Here is a 15,141-nt window from a genome sequence, read left to right as displayed (position 1 = left end):
TAAAAGGTTTACGAACACTAAACTTTATAAGCAGCTACAAGCTAAAATTATTGAATTAATAAACACGCGTTTTAAAATAGTAACGCTTCGTTATCAAGGGCATGATTATAACAGTGTTATTCACATGCATTAAATGCTTCAGCTGTAGTCTTGTTTAGTTACCAAAAATATTTTAAAAAGCCAAAAAATAAAAAATAAAAATTATGTTACATAAAACGTTAATTAACATGTCATTACTAGACCTAGTGATTTTAAAAAGTGTAATTTTATTTTTAAAATTATAAGCAAACTTTTGAGAACAAATTACTAAAACGTGTGGTTTTCACGTGTAAATTAAACTCTAGTTCAATATGACATGTCTACACGCATTTTCATGTTATATTTATGTGTGTACACAGTATCCATGTGCTATATCTATGTGTACACCGCCTTCATGTGATATATCTATATGTACACCGTCTACATTATACTTCATGTGATATATCTATGTGTACACCGTTTTCATTATACTTCATGTGGTATATCTATGTGTACACCGCCTTCATGTGATATATCTATGTGTACACCGTTTTCATTATACTTCATGTGATATATCTACGTGTACACCGCCTTCATGTGATATATTTATGTGTACACCGCCTTCATGTGATATATCTATGTGTACACCGTCTTCATTATACTTCATGTGATATATCTACGTGTACACCGCCTTCTTGTGATATATCTATGTGTACACCGCCTTCATGTGATATATCTATGTGTACACCGTCTTCATTATACTTCATGTGATATATCTATGTGTACACCGCCTTCATGTGATATATCTATGTGTACATCGCCTTCATGTGATATATCTATGTGTACACTGTCTCCGTGTGGTTTAAATGTACACAATCTCAAACGCCTAATCCCGTTAGCTGCTAGGACATGTACTTAATAATCTCAGGATCACCTGCAGGAACTTTCCAAGGTGATTCCAGGTATTCTTTCTGGGATAATCCCAGGATAACTTACCGGGATAAAACCAGAATCTACCCCCCCCCCCAATTCGAACACAGACGGTATGTCCATATAAACATTGTTCGATCTCACAGACAGCAGTCAAGCGGAACTAAACAAACTTGGTCCAGTTCTTTCCCTTACTTCTTATCTCCCCTCACATATTATAACATTTGAATACAAACAGAACCCCCACCCCACTGTGGCTCCACATATTGCATCAGGAAAACACAGGCACTTTAGTCCTGTCAGTGTCATTGATCGGTGTTACAGGCTGATAGCTGTCTGATAAGGATAAAATCTAACGTGAGGTTAATTATCTCAGATGGTTGATGGTGTGTGACATCCAACTAATGATGGCGGCAGGTAGGATGGTTTTTTTTATTGTTGAGAAAAAGGATTATATAATAACAATAATGATGGGGATGTTGTGGATGTGGTTGTGGTTGTCGTTGTAGAAGGGGTGGTGGTCATGGTGATGGTGGCTGTGGTAGTGATGGTGATGATGATGGTGGTAATGGTGATGGTTTTGATGGTGGTGGTGATGGTGGTGGTGATGGTGATGATGATAGTGGTGGTGATGGTGATGAAGATGTAAAGGATAATGATGATGATGGTGTGATAGTGATGACGATTCACGATTAATGATTAATAATATTGGAATAATAATTAATGATTACAATAACAATAGTAGTATAGGTAAAGCCATAAAAAAGAATTTAAGCATATATGCTTTAATTTTTAACAAGGTAATAAAAACTAAATAATTAAATAAAACATTATATTTGTGAAACGCACTTAAAACAGTATTTTATTAACAACATTTTTTAAATTACCTGGATGAACTGTTACTAGCATGTTTAGCCTTTAAACCCGCTATACAATTCTGATAAGTAAACAAATATGACGGCATTAAACGAATCGACCCCCCCCACACACACACACCACTGCCTCCCCCACCTACCTTCCCAGTACACACTCATCTAACATTATAAGCGAAAAATTTGCTTTGCAAAAAAAGTGAAATAAAATGTGTCGAGAGAAAAGAAACTTGAACGAGCTTGTTTGCTTAAACGTTTGTCGTGAGACGTCGTATGTAGGTACAGGTTCAATTTTTGACTCTCAAGATACACTGTAAGAATATACAGGTTCAACTTTTGACTGTCAAGATACGCTGTAAGAATATACAGGTTCAACTTTTGATTGTCAAGACACGCTGTAAGAATATACAGGTTCAACTTTTAGTAAGTAGCGCCTATAAGGTTTGATACAGTCCCTAGAATCAATGCCACTCCGTAGCTTATGTTATCCAGTCTCATACAGTCGATAAGGCAAATGAAGTAGATTCCATGTATTACACGGACCTCGACATCTTGCAAGAATTATCAGCCCTCTTCCCAGCCACCACTACATTTATCAACTCACATTAACGTTTGCCGGACCCAGTAACGCCCGTATGGGAATCGAATTCAAACCTTTCCGGGTCGGTAGCTACGACACAACCCCCGCCGTTCCATAGTAATGTAATATATTATGTAAATCACCAATGAATTAGTTACCATTTTTTGTGTGACTTGGTGTTTGTTTAGATCATCCCCACACCCAGACGTTTCTCGCCGTTTTTGTGCTGACCATTACATCACGGACCGTCCTGAGCTCACATAATGGACAGAATGTGGACGATGCGTGTCAAGACTTGACGCCCCGACACGGGGAGGCGCCCCAACCCTCGCCACCCCTGTACAAGCTTACCTTCTCTCCGAATTCTTACAAGCCTGGCCAGCAAGTTTATGGTTAGTTGTTTCACATTTTTATCTTGCAATTTCACGAATATCTGGCTAGTAATTTTATAGTTAGTTAATTCACATTTTTATCTGGCAAGTTAACATAAACCTGGTCAGCAAGTTTATGGTTAGCTGTTTCACATTTTTATCTGGCCAGTTCACATAAACCCGGCCAGCAAGTTTATGTTTGTTTTAAATATTTTTCTGGCCATCTGATTGAGTTCAATACGAATCGGATTTAATTGAACGGTCTAACAAAGTTTAAAACAGATAACTGTAGTGTTAAAAAAAATGATTTGTCAATTGAAAAATACGTACAAGTATTGAAAACCCGTAATTTTTTTAAAACGGTGTTTTAAGCTCTGAAAAAGCTGTTGTCTGAGTGAGTTTATATGTAAAACGTGAGTTTGTGATCATGTATCAAGTACTAGAATCTAACACAGTGAATGTTTAACACATGCAGTGATTCATGTATGAAGTTCTAGAATCTAACAAAGTGAATTTTTAACACATGCATGATTTATGTATCAAGTACTAGAATCTAACAAAGTGAATGTTTAACACATTCAGTGATTTATGTATCAAGTACTAGAATCTAACAAAGTGAATGTTTAACACATGCAGTGATTAACAAAGTGAATGTTTAACACATGCAGTGATTTATGTATCAAGTACTAGACTCTAACAAAGTGATTGTTTAACACATGCAGTGATTCATGTATCAAGTACTAGAATCTAACACAGTAAATGTTTAACACATGCCATGATTTATGTATCAAGTACTAGAATCTAACACAGTGAATGTTTAACACACGCAGTGATTTATGTATCAAGTACTAGAATCTAACACAGTAAATGTTTAACACATGCCATGATTTATGTATCAAGTACTAGAATCTAACAAAGTGAATGTTTAACACATGCCATGATTTATGTATCAAGTACTAGAATCTAACAAAGTGAATGTTTAACACATGCAGTGGTTTATGTATCAAGTACTAGAATCTAACAAAGTAAATGTTTAACACATGCAGTGGTTTATGTATCAAGTACTAGAATCTAACACAGTGAATGTTTAACACATGCAGTGACTGTAAGCACGTGCAACCCCGAGTCTACGGGGTTCAAAGGGTTCATGGTTCAGGCGAGGCGAGCAGACGTAAGGCAGGACCAGACAGAACTGTTGGGGGGATTCACGCCTGTAGACAACACGAGGCTGGCGTGTGATGACGTAAGTCGTGATTGGAGTTGCGGGACTTTGATTGGTTAATTAATTGATTGCTAAGGAGATTAGCCAAATAAGGGAAGTAATCAAACTGCTTTTAAGCGAGATACTGTTTTTTTCTTCCACGAGTCTGTTTTAAATTGCTCAAAGTTGTGTCACTTACATAGGTCCTACGTGTTTGTTTCTGTAGAGAGCCTTGGTCCATTCGGACAAAACCCTCAAGAAGATCAAATCTTTTAACTGGACGTCGCCATCACAGAGCGTGGGTCACGTGGTGTTTAGGTAAACTAAATATTTCCTGATTTGTATTCCACCCCTATATATGGGTTTATTTAGCTACGGCGAAACACACTTGCACACACACATACACACATACAATACACACACACACTCTCACTCACATACACAGACACACAGACACAAACACACCTACACACAAACACACTCACACACGCGCACTCTCTCACACACAAACACACACATATTTTCTAAATTAATACAAAAAAGCAGAGATTTGCTGGTGATCTCGTCAAGGTTGTGACATGTTAGTGCTGTTGTGACATGTTGGTGATGTTGTGACATGTTAGTGATGTTGTGACATGTTGGTGATGTTGTGACATGTTAGTGATGTTGTGACATGTTGGGGATGTTGTGACATGTTAGTGATGTTGTGACATGTTGGTGATGTTGTGACATGTTGGTGATGTTGTGACATGTTGGTGATGTTGTGACATGTTAGTGCTGTTGTGACATGTTGGTGATGTTGTGACATGTTGGTGATGTTGTGACATGTTGGTGATGTTGTGACATGTTGGTGATGTTGTGACATGTTGGTGATGTTGTAACATGTTGGTGATGTTGTGACATGTTGGTGATGTTGTGACATGTTGGTGATGTTGTGACATGTTGGTGACGTTGTGACATGTTGGTGATGTTGTGACATGTTGGTGATGTTGTGACATGTTGATGATGTTGTGACATGTTGGTGATGTTGTGACATGTTGGTGATGTTGTGAAATGTTGATGATGTTGTGACATGTTGGTGATGTTGTGACATGTTGGTGATGTTGTGACATGTTGGTGATGTTGTGAAATGTTGGTGATGTTGTGACATGTTGCTAATCTCATCCATATACAGGGTGACATTTGTGTACAGCTTTACCGTCTTCTGGTCCAACATCGTGTCTGACGTCTTGCTGGACGCTGGTCTGACAGATCAAGTGAACCTGGTGACCAAAACACAATTAGACAGCACATGTTACACTGGTATGGTCAGCAGCGGGGGGATGTATGTCCATGTATGTCAACACACGTGAATGTATGTCAGCACACGTGAATGTATGTCAACACACGTGAATGTATGTTAGCACACTTGCATGTATGTCAACACACTTGAATGTATGTCAGCACACGTAAATGTATGTCACCACACGCGAATGTATGTCAGCACACGTGAATGTATGTCAACACATGCGAATGTATGTCAGCACACGTGAATGTATGTCAACACATGCGAATGTATGTCAGCACACGTGAATGTATGTCAGCACACGTGAATGTATGTCAGCACACGTGAATGTATGTCAACACAGGTGAATGTATGGCAACACAAGTGAATGTATGTCAACGCACGTGAATGTATGTCAACGCACGTGAATGTATGTCAGCACACGTGAATGTATGTCAGCACAACACACATGAATGTATGTCAACACACGTGAATGTATGTCAACACACGTGAATGTATGTCAACACAAGTGAATGTATGTCAACACACGTGAATGTATGTCAATACGTGAATGTATGTTAGCACACTTGAATGTATGTCAACACACTTGAATCTATGCCAACACACGTGAATGTATGTCAATACGTGAATGTATGTTAGCACACTTGAATGTATGTCAACACACGTGAATGTATGTCAACACACGTGAAGGTATTTCAACATACATGAATGTATTTCAGCAATAGAATTTTTTTTAGGGTTTATATGAGCAGTTATGTGTTTTGGTTAGATATGTCTGGATGTGTGTTTTATGATTTGTGATGGGGTGGGGGTGGATCAGAAGATATAAGAATGTGATAGGAAAAGTGTAGACGAACAGATGGGGTACACATCACCCCCTCACCGCAGCTAATGTTTGTACATGTATGAATAGTATCACAATTAGCAGCAGCACCTTTGTGTTACCCCACAGAAACGTGTGAGAAGAAATCGTGTAGCAGTGGTCAGGCACTGATGACCCACCCGTGTGTCGTCATGTCGTGTCTACTGTTCACGCTGGCACCGTCATGGACTCGCTGGCTGGAAGTTCCAAGAGTGGCTATTTGAATACATGACATTAATATATGCTCATTTTTTAGAATCTATATTACTATAATAAATTTCTATTCGGACAATCTTGATTTATGTTATAGTACATGATTTCTCAAATGTAATGTCAAATTCTGATTTTAAAAATATGTGTTGCGAGTGTTTTGTAATGTATTTTTTGTATGTCAGGTAGATATCCACACTAGAACAGAAAGGAATCAATGTTGATATAGACTGAGAGTTTGTCATCTTATACAACACTGCTATAGGCTGTTAACCAACTACCGTGGAGGTTTCTGATGTTGTAGATAGTATCTTAAAGTTAAAAACTATGACTTTTGCCAGTATAATTAACACGAAGTCAGGGACCCATCTGATGGGCTGGTATCTTCAGGGCAGAGAAAGCCCATCTTCTCTAAAAGAACTCCACTCACAGATAAAGCGCAACATCTAGACCTAGCTTTTAGTACACACATTTCAAAGATAGATCACTAGGTACCATTGTTTCAACTCGGTTTTAAATTAGATTTAATGGAAACACATACTTCAGGGAGAAATCCACGGAAACACGGTAACCACGGTAACCCCCCCCCCCCCCCCCCCCTTTCCCCGAATTGTAAGGTAAAATGTGTTGACTAAACTGTATAGACTTTATTCCTCCAAATTTTTTCTCGATCTTTCAACAATCTATTTATATACAAACGGAATCAATTTAAATTGAATGACTAAAAAAGTTCAAGAAATGTTGACTATATTAAAGGACAACTCTATTGAATTAGGGACAACTGTGTTGAATTAGGGACAACTGTGTTGAATCAGGGACAACTCCGGGTGCACAGATCTTCAGTATGGGGGTTAAGATTTCACATGGCGTACAGAAGAGACGCTCTAGCTTTTGATGGTAAACACGCCCCTTCCATTGCGTCATATTGACATTACTTTTATGCCGAGGGACTGGGTCTTCTCCCTTTGGACTGGTTAGTAGTTAAGGTACTTCACAGTCACTTGAATACAGGGGTTCTCAAAATTTTACAAACGTTTCTCATGAGTATTTTTTTTATAATAATAATAAAATATATATTGAAGTACATTACTCAGACAAGATATTTTTTTTGAGTGTGAGATGGTACGGTAATCTGGATTTGAAAAAGAAAACAAACTTCTTTTAGATTGTATGTTATGCTGTGTACATTATGTAAAAACCATGCTGTACTTCTGCTACATTTGAGAACCTCTAATAAAATTATGTGACGAGTCGGCAAATACTCGTCTACCTGCATACCACAAAGAACAGATTCAGTGTGTGGAAGGCGCCTTGTCCTGTGAGCTTCATCACCAGCAGACAACTCAGCCATCTTGACACTAGGGCGCTACTGAGGTAACTCCTGCATCATGTTTCTCTGGGTGATCTCCCTGTTTGTGGCCATCGCCGTGAGAACTGGCAGCTGTTTCCCAAACGGCGTGGGTGTGGATCCGGCCTGCACCAACATGATTCCCCTGCACGGAGCAGCATCCCAAACCACGACACCGCCCTACAACATCATCGTCTCGCCTGCGTCGTACACTCCTGGCCAGCCGGTGACGGGTGAGTTTTGTTGACATTTAGATTTTACTTGCTAGAGAGGTAAGGTTTTGTAATAGTTGTAATAGTTGTTCACACGAATACAAATGCACGAGCTAAAAGCATTGACGTGCTATCTGTGGTCTAGGTGGGCTAGTCCTTCAGAAGTCTCAAGTGATACAAAACTAAGGCGTAGCTAGGGTAGGGCGGGTGGGGCGGCCGCCCCTGGCGCCGACACAATGGGGGCGCCAAACTGGGTAGAAAATAAAATAAAAGAGCACAATCAAAGTTAAAAATATAAACTACTACTTGGCTTTCTAGACCGATTGAACTGTTTTCTCTATCAATTGAGTTTAAAATGGGGGAGGGGAGCGCCAAAAATTGATCTTTCACCTCTGGCTCAGGCCTGGGTCGCTGTGCCTCTGATAAAAAAATATTACATTTTAAATTAGTGCATGCCACCAAAACATTTAAATCGTCAAATTTTGAGCGCTAATAATAATTTTTTTAAAATGTTTTGTTTACTAAAGTTCTGGTTAATCAAAGTTTTGAAAAAAAAAATCACGCTAAAAACGGAACAAATAAACTGCAACTTTTTCTCTGCAGTCACACTGAGCGGCAACCCCAGCAGTTTCAAAGGTTTCATGATCCAAGCCCGTCGGGCTAATGTCACGTACGCTGAGCTGTTGGGTACCTTCACGGGAGACTCTGGTACCAGACAGGCGTGTTACGGGGTGAGTACACATGGTGATGGCACACAGGTGATGGGACACAGGTGATGGGTGATGGGACACAGGTGATGGGTGATGGGACACAGGTGATGGGACACAGGTGATGGGACACAGGTGGTGGGACACAGGTGGTGGGACACAGGTGATGGGACACAGGTGATGGGTGATGAGACACAGGTGATGGCACACAGGTGATGGGACACAGGTGATGGGACACAGGTGATGGGACACAGGTGATGGGACACAGGTGATGGGACACAGGTGATGGGACACAGGTGGTGGGACACAGGTGATGGGACACAGGTGATGGGTGATGGGACACAGGTGATGGGTGATGGGACACAGGTGATGGCACACAGGTGATGGGACACAGGTGGTGGGACACAGGTGATGGGACACAGGTGATGGGACACAGGTGATGGGACACAGGTGATGGGACACAGGTGATGGGACATGGGTGATGGGACACAGGTGATGGGACACAGGTGATGGCACACAGGTGATAGGACACAGGTGATGGGACACAGGTGATGGGACACAGGTGATGGAACATGGGTATTGGGACACAGCGAGTTCACTTACGTCAGAGTTCTTTATTACCGGATTGTCTGAGAAATATTTTGTCTCATAAATATTTTATTTTATAAATATTTTATTTGAAAAACTTTTTGTATAAAAATATTTTTATCTGGGAAATATTTTGTCTCAGACATTTATGTCTCAGAAAAATTGTCTTAAAAATTTTGTCTCTCCGAAATATTTTTTTCTCAGAAATATTTTATCTTAAGAAGTTTTCCCATGCCATCGTACACACTTATTATTATATGTTTAACTTCTAACTAGTTTACTGAATCCGATTCAAGGTCCAAGCAATTACATTTTAATTAGATCGGTAAACGGTAGAATAATTGGATGCTGTATACAGCTACAGCAGTAAACTATTACCAACAACTTCCTTTTATTTCCAGCAAGCTTTAGTGCACGCTGACGACAGCAACAAGTTGATTAAAACCTTCACATGGAATCCTCCTGCCTTTTTTGCTGGTAACGTCGTGTTCAGGTAATTAGACGTACCGGTCTCTTAGTTGTATGTTTTATATCTCAACATGGGGTGGGGGATGATAAAGGATAATTTGAAATATTTTGCTTTGTTTAATATTGGAAAAGTATTAAAAAGTATTTCTAATGGACACAATGCTTTTAAAAATGCCAATAAATACTGCCTTTCATCAAGATAAGAATCTTAAAATAAATCACACCTAAGCCGATGGTTGAGTAGTTTTACTCACCACTACAAACACTACTCCCATTCCAACTTTAAATAAAAACTAAAATAAATATTTTTTTTAAATAATATAACTTTTAACAGAGTGACGTTTGTGCAGAGCGTGAGTAAGTTTTGGGCCTACGTTCCCTCCAGTCTTCTGGTGCCTTACAGCATGAACACGGTGCCTACTTTACCCAGTAAGTTGTTTGAACGGAGGAAATCAAATTGGAATATTTTGATTCCATGTCGGTTTTCTTTTAAAACGATTGCATGTTGACTAGTAATATTTACAAAGCCTACTTGGGCCGAAGTTTGTAAAAAAAAAAGATCATGTAAAATTGAAACAAAGTTTGTACGAAAAGGTCATGTAATAGTTGAGCCAAAGTTTGTACATACATAACAGTGGCCACTACATACAAACAGGGCGTGCGTAACTGTCGTCATACTCTTTTAGGAAGGGAGTGGGTTGGTGGGTTGGTGGGTTGGGGGGGGGGGGTGAAAATGTCATTGCACTTGCATATAATTTTTGTTTTAGATTGAATTTTAGCAGATTTTTTTCGTTCTTAATAAAATAATTATTTATAGAGTAGAAAATTATCAATATTATCGACCAACAATATTTTCAGTATTAATTAGCGATCAGCAATGCTTCAGTAACTCGTTCATTTGGTTATATCCCTTTTAAAGGGAAACAACTTAAGTAATAATTAAAATTATGTATTTAAAATAGAAAATACTATGAATGCTGGGATGTTGGGGCAAAATGGCGAAATCGTTACGTTGTATGAGATGAGAGGTGGTGGGGAGTAGACTAGCGTAAGTCTACAAAAAAAGCATAAAATATTTTATGGATCACCTTAAGTCCGGATAAATACAGTGGGCAACAAACATTTGCCTCCCATTTATAAATGTCACATTCAGAGTCAACATTTAATATTTTCGAAGTTTCTCAGTAAATGCACAGGAACCAATTACGCATGATTAATCCTAAATTGTTGTCGTCCAGGGGCGCATACAGCCTTGATTAGCACACAGTGTTTAATTGTTTTAATTTTAAAAAATTAATATTAATTTTTTTTTTGTTATTTCGCCAGCCACAAGACAGCCCTCTAGCACCACTAGAAAGGTCACCCACCCCTATGTTTGTGTGGGTGGGGACTGTGACTGCGAGACCCTCGCTTGCGACGCGGGCATGTCCTGGCACAAAACCGGATGTTTGCTAGCCGCCATCTTGGCCATCCTGAGTGTTGTTTACATCTGGCAGTGACCAATCAGATTGAAGTTGTTCTAGTTTGTTTTAAATTTTAAATCTGTCTATACACAAAGTCATCAATACTATCTTGGTCTAAAGTGTATATTAATAAATTATGAATAATATTTTGATGCCTAGTGATGCACTGACAATCTTCTGCTTGTAGAATAAATACGGAACTAACTTATAATGCCACGTGTTGAATGTGTACAATATAGAACTTCCACAGCTGTTTTTTTTAATTGAATATTTTTACACAATGTAAAGAAAAATAATTCTAAAATCTCAAGTTTTTGTACATTAACACTCTTTTGCAAATACATGAGAAAAAAGTCAAAATAATGTTTGTATTATTAGATATTTTTCTTCGTGTTGAAACTGAGTTCGCTCAGCTCAAATGGAGACCTGGTTCTTTAGTTTGGATATATAAATCTAGCGGGGCTTTGTTCTAATCAAATAACCAATATATGTCGAGGTATAAAAACATTTCATTCAAATCCACTTCACCTGGTATACAGATCGCTTGGTCTTAATTTTTAGTCGATTGTGAAGCAAGCAAATAAAATCTGCAGTGCACTATTAGATATGGGCTATTGGTGTGCCTGAATATCTCTATGTAAGCAGCATTCTTTATTTCATTGAAAACCAAGAACTTGTCAGTCAGTGAGAAGTTGTAAGACAACAGACATTTAAAAAAAAATTACCTCACACGAACATCGTGCAGAGGTTTGACATGATCACACTCAGTCAGTCGACTTAATGTTGATGATACGCGCACATTTTCATTGGGGGGGGGGGGGGGCATATTTTTTCAGCCACACGACTTGTCTTGAGAGCTGATAACGACGACAAATATTGCTTTGTTTAATCTCGACTTAACACTTGACAGCTTGAGATCTCTTTTTTAAAAATCTATTTATAGTCTGCAGCGTGTTCTGGTAAAAATCTAGTCAAGTGTTACATCATACTGCTTGAGTCAATCCTATGTTAGGTATTGTGAAACTTAGATAGGGGAGGGGTGTCGTACATAAACGATCACATGTCGAAGTTGGGAAAGTTTTTTTTTTAAGACGTAAAGATGTGCTGGTGGAGGGGGGGGGGGGGGGGGGGGAGACAAAATACTTAACTAAAAAGTGATCAAAAATATGTACATTTTCTGTTCTTGTTTTTTGAGGGGCAAGGGGGGGGGGGTAGGCTTGAATGATTATTACTGTTGTGGACAAAAGTTAAAATCAGCTGGCTGGTTGATTCCATTAAACGATGTGACGAATAGTGAACTCTAGACCACACCACAGTGTAAGTAGACATCCTGAAGGAAAATAAACGCGGCTATCCTGAAAGGTATGAGTTCAAATCTACAGTGAAGCCAGCACTAGCTAGAGATGGCAGTAAACGCTAGAAGCAGAACCTTCCGCAAGCGGCATTAATGAAGCGTCAGTGTACATCTGTAGACTGTATGTACACTGTTTAGCAGGACAGAAAATCGAACTCTACATCTAATCGATTATCGCCAACTTACCCTCTTACTGTGTGATACGGTTTCTGTCATACAGTTACTGTCATACAAAGACTGTCGTACAGTTACAGGCATACAAAGACTGTCGTACAGTTACAGGCATACAAAGACTGTCGTACAATTACTGTCATGCAAAGACTGTCGTACAGTTACTGTCATACAAAGACTGTCATACACAAACTGTCATACAGTTACTGTCATACAAAGACAGTCATACAGTTACTGTCATACAAAGACAGTCATACAGTTACTGTCATACAAAGGCAGTCATACAGTTACTGTCATACAAAGACGGTGCCCACCGTTCAGAGACAGTAGTATAGAGACACATTTTTTTTAATGATAATGAAATAAGTCGAGAACTATTGACATATCACGATAAAAACAGGAACGAAGAAATATCTACACTTAAAACTGTGAAAAAACATTATGACGATTCTTTAAAAATATTTTCCTTCTGATAAATAGGGTTTATTAAAAGTAAGACAAATATTTTTATCGTAAAAATCATATAAGAAAATATCGTACGCATGTTCGTTTTAATGCAACGATTCGCCCAGTAGATTGTGGTTGTAATTAACAATTAAAATAATCATTTGATGATTTAGAAATAAACATTTTTACAAAACAGGTGTATATAATTCTGGCCAATGAGTGTTTTAAGTTTTAACTAAGGTCTTGTTTGTCTCGAGACAAGACAACAGAGAGATGACCTCCCCCAACTTTACCACCAGGAGAATATTCTAATTCCTCGTCTTTCCTTCGTCTACATTAGTGAAGGCTGTAGCATTTGGTCTGAGTGAGAAATATTAAGGTTTTAATGTAAGTCCTGCATAGACAACAATGTGATAGATGTGATGGAAACCTGTTATCTTTTATTCGTTTCTTGAAAAACAACCCACTACAGCAGCGGCGTAGTGAGGTCGGGTGTAACCCGGTGCGGCACTTAATGGTGTCACCCCCCCAGAGGCGTAGCAACCCTTCCCGGGGACAAACTTTCAAATTTTCGATTTGCGCCCCCCCCCCCCCCCCCCCCCCCCCCTCAAGTTTTCGATTTGCACCCCCCTCAAGTTTTTCTCTATATATTTTGCTATTTTTTGCCTTGGTGTCACCCCCCTAACTGGTGTCACCCGGTGCGGTCCTCACCCCCCCCCCTTGCTACGCATCTGCACTACTATTTAGATGATTTGGTATATCGATATTTCTCAATATTATTCCATCGCCTAATCGATATGGTAGAATCAAATAATACACTTGATGAACACAGTAGACTGGCAGAGATGGCGTAAAAGTCCCACCAGACATTAGGTTATATTTCTAGTTAAAGGACACACAATGTGTAATTTATTTTCTTTACTAAAATCTGGTCACATATAAGCGTGTGGAGAAGGACCAAAGCTCATACTGTAGTGTCCACTAAAATCTATCAAGCACAGTACAGTTATTGTTGACAAAAGTGATAATATTTTGCGGGTGGGATAATTGTTTTAGTATCCTAAAGTTGTTGGGCTGTCGACACTTAACTCGATAATTTTTAAGACAATTATTAAGACAGTTATTAAGACAGTTATTAAGACAGTTATTAAGACAGTTATTAAGACAGTTATTAAGCAATTATTAAGACAATTATTATGGCAATTATTATGGCAATTAATAAACAAAAAGTTATTAAAACAATTATTAAGACAACCATTAATACAATTAGTACGACAATTATTAAGATAATTATTAAGACAATTATTAACACAATTATTAAGACAATTATTAACACAATTATTAAGACAATTATTAACACAATTATTAAGACAATTATTAACACAATTATTATGACAGTTATTAAAACAATTCCCACATTGCTAGAAAACCTGTCCTAACTCTCACGCATGAGTGAAACATTTTTGAGAAAACCTAACGATGTGTAACACACCCATTTCATGCTGCGTCATATTGACATGACATTTTATACCAACTTCTTCGGCCCTCATTGAGATGCTTCTATCAATATTTGAGTAGATGGGGGTAAGTCGCGGTTCCCAAAACTTGAGGATTAAAGAACGAAATGAAATTTAAAAAAAATCATTTTCGTTTGTAAGGATTAAACATTTGTAGATGTTGAACTTAAAAATAAATCTATTTGATTTGTGTGTAGTTAACAAGCTGTACAGAGATCAGTGTAGTACTGTAAGCTCTATAGTACTTGTATGAAAAGTATAAACTTTACCGAATATCATAGTACAACTATTTAAAAATAAATGGAGAAAATTTCAGGTTAGCTGAGTTTGATATATGTATGTATGTAGATACGTGGTTTGAATTATTAAAAATATTAAACAGTAGCGAAAAGCAAATATGATTCCAGGTGTCAAATTAATCGTTTCAAATGTGGTCCAGTTATGCTAAAAGGTACGTTAGATTTAGGACCGTATTTTTGAGAACCTTTACCGATAAAGTGCCAATGTTTGATACACAGAACATACCAAACTAGAACA

The 15,141-nt window shown here is 38.3% G+C and overlaps 2 protein-coding genes across 2 annotated transcripts; both read left to right on the top strand.

Moving 5' to 3' along the window:
* The first annotated feature begins 1,250 nt into the window (after positions 1–1,250).
* On the top strand, positions 1,251–6,343 carry LOC131951111 (putative defense protein 3). The gene is made up of 6 exons (XM_059313397.1): positions 1,251–1,365; positions 2,589–2,792; positions 3,872–4,014; positions 4,199–4,290; positions 5,147–5,274; positions 6,210–6,343. Exons 1-6 carry the CDS (start codon positions 1,332–1,334, stop codon positions 6,341–6,343), a joined length of 735 nt encoding a protein of 244 aa, XP_059169380.1. The 5' UTR covers positions 1,251–1,331.
* Positions 6,344–7,640: 1,297 nt separating this feature from the next.
* On the top strand, positions 7,641–11,351 carry LOC131951113 (putative defense protein). Its single transcript, XM_059313399.1, has 5 exons — positions 7,641–7,910; positions 8,493–8,620; positions 9,586–9,677; positions 9,987–10,081; positions 10,979–11,351. Exons 1-5 carry the CDS (start codon positions 7,718–7,720, stop codon positions 11,149–11,151), a joined length of 681 nt encoding a protein of 226 aa, XP_059169382.1. The 5' UTR covers positions 7,641–7,717; the 3' UTR covers positions 11,152–11,351.
* Positions 11,352–15,141: the final 3,790 nt, after the last annotated feature.

Source organism: Physella acuta, unplaced genomic scaffold (assembly GCF_028476545.2).
Source record: "Physella acuta isolate Inbredline_101_S28 unplaced genomic scaffold, ASM2847654v3 ptg000799l, whole genome shotgun sequence".
In the NCBI taxonomy this organism is placed as follows: Eukaryota; Metazoa; Mollusca; class Gastropoda; family Physidae; genus Physella; species Physella acuta.
This window is presented reverse-complemented; position numbering and strand designations above follow the sequence as displayed.

Coding starts and splice junctions, on each gene's coding strand:
- LOC131951111 (XM_059313397.1), top strand. CDS start 1,332: ATGGTGTGTGACATCCAACTAATGATGGCGGCAG. Junction 1,366..2,588: donor CCAACTAATGATGGCGGCAG/GTAGGATGGTTT, acceptor GTGTTTGTTTAG/ATCATCCCCACACCCAGACG. Junction 4,015..4,198: donor CGAGGCTGGCGTGTGATGAC/GTAAGTCGTGAT, acceptor TTGTTTCTGTAG/AGAGCCTTGGTCCATTCGGA.
- LOC131951113 (XM_059313399.1), top strand. CDS start 7,718: ATGTTTCTCTGGGTGATCTCCCTGTTTGTGGCCATCGCCGTGAGAACT. Junction 7,911..8,492: donor TCCTGGCCAGCCGGTGACGG/GTGAGTTTTGTT, acceptor TTTTCTCTGCAG/TCACACTGAGCGGCAACCCC. Junction 10,082..10,978: donor CACGGTGCCTACTTTACCCA/GTAAGTTGTTTG, acceptor TTATTTCGCCAG/CCACAAGACAGCCCTCTAGC.